Raw genomic sequence first — 11080 nt, forward strand, 5'->3', positions numbered from 1 at the left:
CACACATCTGTTGCTTTGAAACTAAGCACAGTCGTCATGAATGTAATATTTTTTGCATGCTTATTGTTATGAATATACCCGCCCCACATATTTTGTCGGCATGTACCTGTACATGTACACAAATTATGGTGGAATTGACTCATATACAATAGAGCAAAACATTATAATAAATATACAAACTTAACATTATTAGCTTATTGAGCTAAAATACAAAATGCTTTTTTCTAAAAAAAAAAAAAAAAAACTCTGGAAAAAGATCTAATATTCATGGTCTAAAAATTAACACCAACAGGTGGCACCAGGAAAGTTCTCCCCATCCGCTTTTCTTCCTGTCACTCACACGCATGGCAGTGACGTGGAGAGATGCAGCTGTGACATGTAGGGACCCAGTGGAAAGTGGATCAAAGGTTATGGTAGGGAGGTGGTATGATGCTATCCATCCATCCATTTTGCTTCTCCTCACTCGGGTCGCGGAGTATGCTGGAGCCTATCCCAGCTGACTTTGCGCAAGAGGCAGGGACTGGCTTGGTCGCCAGTCAAACCCTCGCATGGGGACAACACAGAGATGCCAAAGCTGAGATTCGAACCCGGGTCATGGTCTCCTGATTGTGTGGCCAACATGCTAACCACTCACAACCGTGCGGTATGATGCTGCTTTTAAGACAATAGTGATCTTTGAAACAAAGTCATCAAACAGCTTAGAAAGCAGCAAAGAAATATATATAGTAAGTATGAAGTATGAAGTCTTACTTTTGGGGTGATCTTATATTTGGGTCAGTATAGTATTTTGCAAAGGGATTCTCATACGATTGTGCAGGTGTACCGAATAAGATCAGAAATGAAAACAGAGATACTTTATTGATTGCCAAGAGAAATTCACATTTCCATAACGTCTGCAAAAATGTCATGAGCTCACTGATGTCACAAAATAAAACACAACAGATCATGTCAAATTTGTAGTGGCGTGGGGGAGGAATGATACCCTCAGTCTTTCGGCAAAGCAAGACAGTGATAGTAATCTGCCACTGAAATCGCTCTTCTGTTGAGATGATGCTGGTTGTTCATAATGGAAAGGAGCCTCCTCGGTGTCCTTTGCTCTGCCACAGACGTCAAATTGTTTAGTTCAGTGCCAATGACAGCATCTGCCTTCCTCACCAGTTTGTCCAAACGTTGAAAGTATTTGCTCAATTTTGCTAGCTAGAGATAAAAGCTAAAACAAACACATAGTCTCACAAATACAGACAACGCCTTGATGCCCCTGCGAACAAACAAAAGCAGAAACACCATGAAAGGAGCGGTTCACGCAAGGGCAGTGACGAAAGCTGATTGGTCCAGGACTCCATCCTCTTACCCAATCTTGAGTGTATAAAACGCCGGGCAGGGAAAGGAAGGGTGCTTTTTTGCAGCTGCGCTGTCATAAGACCCGCTTACTTGTAGGCATACAGGGACTGCAGATAAGCCCGGACGTCTGTATTAGGTATTGTTGACAGGAATAAACAATCTGGTTCTCATTCATTCTGGAATTCTTTAAGATTCCCTTATCCTCTATTCGAAACCCACTTAGAGTCCTCGGGGGAGGATTTCTACAACATGTGGCATTGTTCTTCTTGAGGCTGCTCTCTTCAAGAAGGGCACTATCTACCACAGTCTGGTAGAAGATCTGTAGCAGCTTCTTGTATACGTTGAAGAACGTAGCATCCATGTTGGCTGTCCAGTCCAGTCCATCATCCAGATGCACTCCCAGGTATTTGTAGGTGTGAATATTGTTTAGCCACATTTTTTATCTTTCTTTAAAAAAAATGGACAGTTGATATCAGTGCATTACAGAACCCACTGGACTGTAATCATCTTTGACAAGGGCAAGGCCAGCCTGCTCACTTTTAAAACCTGTGGGAAGACACAAATGTCACTCATCATCACCATCCTGTTACTACTTTTAACTATGAGACACGTACTGTACCTTTGTGTCATTATTATACAGGAAATCCTTCACTTTCTCTCCATTGGCTACGACGTACTGAGGTGGTGAGAGGACCCCAAACACCTGCATTCCGCCCAGTATAAGACCATCTAGTGCTCCATTCATTCTAATAGGGACACTCATCACCTGGGACTGAAGTAGCGTGGTATTAAATATCTCTTATGTACAATACAGTAAATGAATGCTAGCTTTTGCCTACCTGTTCAGCAGTGAAGATAATGTAACAATAAGTTCCCCTTTCAAATGTGTCAATACTATCCCCATCATCCCAGAACAAGTCGCCCCAGGCTGAACCTGCTGCTGAGAGCGCAACGGTCAGGAAAAAGGGGTTTCTGCGTGAGGCCGCTGTTGTTAAAGCAGATTCCTTCATGAAGGGGAAAAAACACATAAAAGTAATTATTTTACTTTAAAATAATATTAGCTTATTATAAGTGTAGTGTATTGCCATAGTGACCCTGTGGGAGAAGTCTGGAAGGCAAAAAAATGACTTACTGTGTCTTTAAGAAAATACTAAACAAACAGTGTGCACCTTTCAGTTAAAATGTCACTATCATTAGAGTTGGAAGGCAAGACAACCAGATGAACCAGTTTTAGTTGTTTAGCACAGATTGCATCAAAACGGATTCCACCTAACACCTTATCACCTGTCTGATAAATGATTACATTTTGGCAAACGGAATATTGTCTTCTATGGCTATACAAACATGGAACCTACCAAAATAATGATTAGACTCTTGTATTTCATTAGAAGTTTCTACGTTTTTCCATTCTTTAGCAATTAACAGTAGAACATAGGTAAGTTTCAGCAAAATATCAGTTCCCTAAAAGAAAAGGGAGAAAAACTTTTTTGTGAAGTGATACTTGCATACTCATGCATATCCTTCACTTTGACTCAAATGGTTTACTTTTGGGACAGCTCAAAGATCAAAACAACTATACCACAATAATAAAATAAATAAATAAATAATAAAATAACAATTTATTTACAAATATAACACAATGAACTATTTACAATTTCACATTGTGTGCATGTGTTAAAAATTTCCTACAATGCATAACCTTCTGTTCAGGGTCTTCCACTTGGTGTAAAAAAAAAAAAACATAAAAATGTATAAATAGTCTTTGGGATTGGGCGTTTGTATTTATAGACACGTATAAATATGTCTTTAGTATTGAATTAGTTAATTAAATAAATTAAAATTACATTACATGTGGTGACTTTAAGTATTAGAGGCAGTTACCCTGCATATCCAACAGATGGTGCTGTTGTAACACTTGACTCATACAAAGCGTCATTACAAAGGGAAACGATTGAACTATAAATCCTCAGATAATGTCAACAGTAAAGAGTTAACTGCTGAGCACATTTTAATTCTGTTGCTAACCAAAACAGCGGCACCTATGGAAGAACCCTCTCTGATCAATTTAAGAGTTAAGTCTGTCATATTCATATCCTTTTTATTTTAACTCCTTTCACTCACACCATATACAGTCATCATTGTTTAGAACTACTGTAAAGATTTGTTTTCGTGAAAATAAACATGTGTCATAGTCTTAACAGTACCATTGTCTTATATTAATCTCCCACAGAGATGAATACACTAACCTGCCGGGGGATAATGTGGCCCTCCCTCACGTGGATGTTGATTGTGTCCAAAGGAGCGGACAGGACCAGGAACTGACCTTTGCTGTACAAAGGCTGACCCTAATGAGAGACACAATGACAGATAACCACAGATGGCCTCCCATATACTATAGATGAATAAGCATGAGAGTGAATGAACTAAAACGAGAGCAGCTCACATTGTGTAGGCTGTACCAAGTACAGGGAGGCAGGTAAGCTGCAACCTCCACTGCACCTTCCTCTAAGACAGGGCTGATGAGGAGAGAACTCCCCCATAGGAACTGTCGGTCAATGGTCTGACTGTTAGGGTCAGTGGGAAACCTAAAATGACAAACGTGAGAATTAAAAATGACGTTACAGGGAGAGAAATGAAAGTGAATGAGGATGACATACTCCATGAAAAGAGGCCTGGCCACCATGTCTGCGGAGGTGTGTGCATGATGGAAGAGTGTGTAGAGAAACGGGAGGAGGGAGTAACGAAGGTTCAGTGCAATGCGCATGGCCGTCTGGGCCTTCTGCCCGAAAACATACGGCTCCTGAGACTGCATGAATAGACACAAAGAGAAGATATTCCTGTTGTTTCAAACACAGGATATGACATGTGTGTGTGTGTGTGTGTGTGTCTCACAGCATATGGCTTGTCATTGTGATTCCTCATGAATGGATAGAAGGCCCCAAGCTGCATCCATCGTACGCACAACTCCTCTGTGGTGTTTCCTTGGAAGCCACAGATGTCCGCCCCCACCAGAGGCACCCCAAACAGGCTGAACTGTAGCACGGCTAAAGGGTCAGATGGTCAGTACAGTTTTCAAACAACCATTCACACTCACATTCATACCTATGGACAATTTGGAGTCGCCAATTAACCTAGCAGCTCAGATCTCCTGACTATGTGGCCAGCATGCTAACCACTGGACCAAAGTGCTTCCTGTGATGACAACAATAGAACATGTAATCAAATGTAGGCATGGCTGGAGTTCAAGCAGGATTTTATGGATATTTAAATATAGCTCCAAAAAATGTTGTTGCCGACACAAAGTACCAGTACCAGTGATGGTAGACAACAAGTGTGATGATAACCATAGAACCCATTCTTGTTGCAACATAGGAGTGATAGGAATCATTAATAAATATGAATTTGAAACATAACCTTATTTAACCAGGCAGGTGCTAACATAAATAATAGCAAATACTATATTGGTAGTAGCTGAAAGTTGAATGCTAATGATTAGCATGAAAATTACCGGAGAAGCTCCACAGACTCCTTGTTCCTGTTAATTTTATTTATTTCTTTTTTTGGGGGGGCACGGTTGTACCCCGCTGCCTTTATATATATATATATTTTTTCTTTTAATTTATATATATATATAATTATTATCACATATAAATTATTAAAAATTATTATTGCATATTAATAATTTTATATTAAGTATTAATAGTATTATTATTATTATCCATACATAAATAACTATTAGCAATATATTATTATTATAATTATTACTATTATTAAAAGTTAGTATAGTTAACTATTTTTTAACTATTTTAATCTGTATACTGTATGTCCTATTTTAGTTTCATTTAGTATGTACATCGCTTGTGGTTTCCACAAGAATAGATAATAAAAATTCAAATTGCACCAAATCTGAATGGCGTCCACATCCCTCCACAAATTATGTGGGACATGGTTGGGTAGTAACATCATCCTGGTTGACAGGAGTACACAAAAATACATAAAAAAATAGCGTGCAAATAAGTATTAATTTCAGGGGAAGTGGTGTAATGACCAACCACAGCCAACAGATGGAGCCAAACCTTTAGGATTTTTGAGTGATGGGGTGAAAGGAGCACATCCCAGGACCAACCCCTGTGATCAATACCAGAGTAATTAGTCCTCCTCATTTAAAATGAATGGTAATGATATCTGTTGATAACATGCTATGTCTTTGTGGCGACACCTTTTCTATTAATAAATATTTTGTTATACTTTGGATGTTGTCATCCTATCAATCCTGACAGTCCCCGTATTAAAAGCTGAGCCACAAAAATATCAAAATGTCCTCACAAGGGATGGAGTATCGAAGCTGCTCCCAGTCGCTCCTGACGTCTCCTGTCCAAACTCCAGAGAAGCGTCCGATGCTCGGGTATGAGGAGCGAGAGAGCACAAACGGCCTCTTCCCTTGTACTTTCACAAGAGCACTGTGTATAACAATCATGCCCACCATATAACAGAGATAAACACATTGCACTGTGAATTCGAGTACAGGATTGAACCAACCTGTGAGTGGCGAAGGCTTCAGTCAGTCCGTACATATTATGCAGGTTGTAGTGTGTTGACAGCTTTTGTTGAGCCGACATGCAAATAGTCTGTGAGTTCAAGCGACCACCAATAACCCCTGTTGGGAGGACTTGACAGTATAAGGCAGCACTGATGCCGGCTTGTAATATACAGGACTGATGGGATAAACTTACTGGGAATGTATGGTGGGTTCTCAAGATCTGTGTCGGGACAACCCTCCAATGAGCCAGCAACGAAATTGGATGGTTCATTCATATCCTGTGTGGGAGTTTGATATAATGCACAAGTTAAGTAACTGTTGGGGTGTATGGTATACGTATAATGTACTGTATGTGCTTACAATCCATAATCCATCCACAGGAACTTTTGCATAAAAAGCCCTAATACAGTCTTCCCACCACTGTCGTGTCTCCGGGTTGGTGAAGTCAGGGAACGCGGTTGGTCCAGGCCAAACCTGAATGTACAGACAGGAAATGTACTTATACAGAATTACATAGATCATAAACACTGCAAAAAAAAGATGTCTAACCTTCCCAATTAGAAGATCACCTGAAGCGTTCTTTATAAACACATCTCGTTTCAGCCCATCATCAAAGGGAGGGTAAGTTCCAGGAGGACTCGTGGTGCTGATCCCTGGGTCCTAAAGGGAGACATAATATATAATAATACATAAGGAAGTGTTTTATTGGCACCTTCCGGAGCAAATGTGCTAGTTGATGGTTAAGCTTGGTTTTCAAGTCCTACCAGGATGAGGATGTACTTCATGCCTCTTTTGTGGTGCAACTCCTCCACCATCTCTTTCAGGTCCCCGAAGCGCAAGGGGTCAAGGGTGAATACCCTGTGCTTGGCTGCATAGTCAAGGTCGTTCCACTGCACATCCTAATGGCAGCAAAAAAGTAAAGTAAAGTAAAGGTAAACGTAAAAGTAAATATAATATAATATAATATATAGTATATATAGTATATAGTAATATAATAAAGTAAAGTAAAGATATATAGTATATAGTAATATAATATAATATAAACATTTAATAAATTTTGTATTGTGCTTGGCTGCATAGTCAAGGTCGTTTCACTGCACATTCTAATGGCAACAAAAATATAAAGTAAATATAATATATATAACATAAATAATAAAATATTATATATATATATATATATATAATATAAAAACATTACACAATATGTATTGTGCAATAAATTATTTCATTATAATGAGAATGGGAACAAGTATCAGTTTTTAATTTTAAGATTTAGTTTCTTTGTTGTCAGATAAAATGTTTAAAAACACACTGTATATAATACAATAAAATATAAGTGTTACATTGTTTTGTGTAATATACTTCGTCTTTTCCTCGTTTATTATTGAGTATTAATCATTTTTTAAAGGCCTCAAATAAAAACAAAAATACACATTTGGTGATACATCAAACTAATAAATAGATTATACGTATATAGTACAAATATTAATGAATACATATACTGTAAAAGGTTAAGGCAAATGTGAACATGTGCAAATTATACATTAATCTTTGTCGGCTTTGTTTACCAAAGGTAAGTTGGCATCATGCATCCTCTGTACCACCTGCCGGGTCATATTAGTACTTGTGTAGCCCCAGCGACACAAGTGGAAGCCCAGTGACCAATAGGGGGGCATCATGGGGTACCCTGAAGATGAATACATATATATATATATATATATATATATATATATATATATATATATATATATATTTTAACAAGCTTATTTACATAAAGTAGATTAATACCTACCAATGATTTGCAGGTATTGTCGTATAACAGTCTGAGGATCTGGACCCATGAAGACATATAGATCCAGGATCCCACCTGTGGACACCCAAGTCAGAGCTGGCAGAGGCTGCAAGATTACCTCTAGAGAAACAAAGACACATGTAGAATGAGGAAATGGCAATAGGATGCTTTGTGTGTTTTGAAGTCCCCACCTATGGCATTGCTGTTGAGAAGGAACACTCCATGTGCCAGTCCATCCTCCTCCTGTACCATGTAGAACGGATGAGAGCCGTAGAGGTTTGCATCAGCCTGTAGGAAACAACATACACATATTTATCACTAAACAGATGAATATCAAATGAGATCTGTTCAATACACTTACATGAGGGGCCATATCTCTGTTCCAGAGGGTCAGGGAGGTCCAGTTAAGATCCAAAATCAAGGAGGTGTAGTGCTCTCCAAGGCCTGACACAAGAGAGGAGGCCAGGGTAGTGGATAGCTGAAGGTACTGGTCAGAAAACAGCACAGGTGCCACTGTGGTATTCATGCTGCATTGGAAACAAATACGCAAATAAGTGTGTCAGGTTCAAACTCCTGTGACACTTGTAAAAACACTTCAATACAGAAGAGACAGACAACAATATTCAAAGTTACTCACAGCGAGGAGAGTGAAAGAACATACCAAGTGACATGCAGCTCCACTCTGAGTATGCAGTTCACACTCCCTACTACATGGTCATGCAACTCTAAGATGGGGAAGAAGGCAGTTGCACGAGCTGTGTTTGTTTGTCTATGTGTGTGTGTATGAATGTGAGAGTAATTACTTTTATTGTTTTATGAGTTCTTATCTTGGCACATTCTTGCAGGATTAACATGAACATCTGCAGGGTCACTGTTGGCGCATCCAGGCACCTCCAGGACATGGGGGTCTCTGATCAGGGTCACAGGAACATTTCTTCTTCAGCACATTCAAACACTCTTTCTATTGTCTAAGCCAGTGATTTTCAACAACTGTGCCGCGACACACAAGTGTGCCGTGAGAAATCATCAGGTGTACCGTGAGGAATTATTCAATATCAGTTTTTAAATTAACATGTATTAATGATTTTCTGCAAATATTATGTAATTGTCGAGTGTCATTGGTGTAAAGACTGGCAGAGCAATGTAATATTCGTCCGTGTGGCAACACGTAGCTGATTGCCTCGTTCCTCTAATAGACTTAGTGATGCACGTGAGAGGTAGTGGTGACATTTTGTAACATTGTTGGTTCAATTAGTATGCGGATCAAAAGGATCTGCTGTGGCGAGTCCGTTAATCAGAAAAAAGCTGAAAGAAGCAAATCATGTTGGTTATTGGTGTGCCGCAAAATTTTTTCAACGTAAAAAACGTGCCGTGGCTCAAAAAAGGTTGAAGAACACTGGTCTAAGCAAATGGATATAAGGGTGATAACTAACGCTATAATAATTGTATCTACATTTTATTCTAACACTGTGTTATAAACTTGTTAGCATTGGTGCAATACAAGTATCACAACTTTAATTCTCATAATTCACATTTCCATAGTAGTCCAATAATGTAATATAATAATACAACAATAATGTACAGTTAACAGCGATAATGTTTTTTCGTCATATAGCGCAATCAACTACAGAGAGTATTGGGTTTCTATCCGGTAATAGCTCCTCTGTGACATCACAAAATAACAGTTTTGCAACGCCCTCTGAAACAGAGCATTTTGAGCCAATCCCAAACTTCCTTCAGGGCTCACTTCCAAATGCACACACCTCATTATCTGTAGCAGTCAGTATGATTAAATAAGATGTACTTCTTCCTACTCCTTTTTGGGTATGATGAACTGTGTAAACATGATGTTCCTTCCGGAAAAAAAACAAAACAAAACCAGGACCATACTTACATGACCCTCCCGTTGGATTTACGTGTCACAATAAATCCAAATGGCTTGGTGTGGTATTCTATGTTATAGAGGGCATCTTGGCTACTGGCTTTGCCCTGAGGGACTCCATCAGGGAGGTCAACTTCATAACGATGCGACCATGGATCCTTCATCTAGATGGAAAAAACATTCCATTGTTATGACTACAAATAACAGTATTTTTTTAAACGTAGTTGTGTCTCACAGTGAGGCGTAAACAGCCCGCAGATTCCTGTGTCTCTTCTAGGTAAAGAGTGGAGACATCTCTGGGCAGGTACGAGGCGGTGGCACGGGTGAGAGTGGCAGCCTGCCCCCTCTGGGTGGGGGTCAGGGGCCCCATTGTGTAGCCAGGGTATGAATGAGGGTAGAAGCACCATGGAGCTCTGGAGTCATTGAGTGGAGAGTAACAACAAGCCCTCTGCTCACATTCCCTCTTGCTGAGGACTCTGTCCCGGGCACAGTCAAAGCGTCTCTCTGGGGCCATCACGCATTGGAGGGAGGGTGTCTCCACCCAATTGTCCTCTGGTTTTACTTTAATTAAGTATGATGATGCAAACATAGCTAAAGCGATAAGCTTAGCTACAGTTAGCTTGGTACATAAAGCCATGGAGTTCGGAAAGACAAAACAAGCTACAGACAAAAAAGTTGAAACGACTTAAGATAATTAAGATGTTTACCATCTAATACCATCTTATTTGCCATTTATATTGTTAATTCGCTATATATATATTTTTTACTTTTTGGCTTTCATTTTGTTTTAAAGCAGCCCATTGTGGCACTATTTCACCCTAGAAGTTTACTTGAAATTGATGCCATGTTTAATGTCTATGTTTGACTGAATAAATAAATATAAAATCTCAACCTTTCAATCTCAAATGCTGTGTCCGGTTTGCCGACTAGGCCAGAAGCCTACCCGGTCGACGAAGGTCAGAAATTCGAAGGTTCCCGCTCCAGCCGCGAACTAGCCTCATGAATTCAGACTGTCCAACCCGTAGTCATATGCGGTCTGGCCTTTCTAACACTTCCTGGTTGTGGTCACGTGTTCTTTTGTTTACGCTGACGTCATGACAAAAGCGCTGCCTTCAATCGGGAAAAGAACGCGAAAACCTCAAAACTCAAGTCAAAGTGAACAAACAAAATGTAACAATATAAAAGCAAAGTTATTACTTTTTTAATGTAGGTTTTACGGGAGAGAGAGTGCTTCTCTGTGTATAAGTTTATCTCCAGCTCAGACCTATAGATATAGTAATAGCTAATAGCTACTTCATTTATTAGTTTTTGCCAACTTCGTTAATTTTAACATTCTGGTAAGCAAAACCAGATTATTTATTACATGTGTATCTATTTAGTGGGGAACATTTAAGCATCCTGCACAGTATCAAGCTGGAGGTCAGGTAACATTTTGGGGGCCCATCAGTGATGTTCCATGTTGATGCTAAATGTCTGGCTGTGCTGGAGCTCCATCTTGATCATGATTTTTTTTAAGTATCCTTTT

General features: G+C 39.4%; 1 protein-coding gene and 1 long non-coding RNA gene across 4 annotated transcripts; one reads left to right on the plus strand and one right to left on the minus strand.

Annotated features, from left to right (window-relative positions):
* Positions 1–860: 860 nt before the first annotated feature.
* On the minus strand, positions 861–10579 carry gaa (alpha glucosidase). 3 transcript variants are annotated; one of them, XR_009119547.1, is made up of 20 exons: positions 9791–10579; positions 9568–9719; positions 8035–8200; positions 7865–7961; positions 7674–7793; positions 7450–7568; positions 6646–6780; positions 6431–6541; positions 6242–6355; positions 6075–6159; positions 5881–6010; positions 5668–5801; positions 4234–4385; positions 3999–4147; positions 3785–3926; positions 3588–3686; positions 2181–2345; positions 1961–2113; positions 1352–1887; positions 861–1258 (listed from the first exon to the last, which is right to left on the minus strand). XR_009119547.1 is itself a non-coding variant. In XM_058049011.1 (19 exons), exons 1-19 carry the CDS (start codon positions 10190–10192, stop codon positions 1822–1824), a joined length of 2679 nt encoding a protein of 892 aa, XP_057904994.1. In that variant the 5' UTR covers positions 10193–10579; the 3' UTR covers positions 861–1821. The 3 variants fall into 3 exon arrangements, 2 of the variants coding, with proteins under 2 accessions (XP_057904994.1, XP_057904993.1); XM_058049011.1 differs by having other exon boundaries at positions 861–1887; positions 5881–5998; XM_058049010.1 differs by having other exon boundaries at positions 861–1887.
* LOC131103113 (uncharacterized) lies at positions 1417–3516 on the plus strand. Its single transcript, XR_009119550.1, has 3 exons — positions 1417–1477; positions 1565–1744; positions 1982–3516. It is a non-coding gene; the product is annotated as an uncharacterized LOC131103113 (long non-coding RNA).
* Positions 10580–11080: the final 501 nt, after the last annotated feature.

This window comes from Doryrhamphus excisus, chromosome 15, assembly GCF_030265055.1.
Source record: "Doryrhamphus excisus isolate RoL2022-K1 chromosome 15, RoL_Dexc_1.0, whole genome shotgun sequence".
Classification (NCBI taxonomy): Eukaryota; Metazoa; Chordata; class Actinopteri; order Syngnathiformes; family Syngnathidae; genus Doryrhamphus; species Doryrhamphus excisus.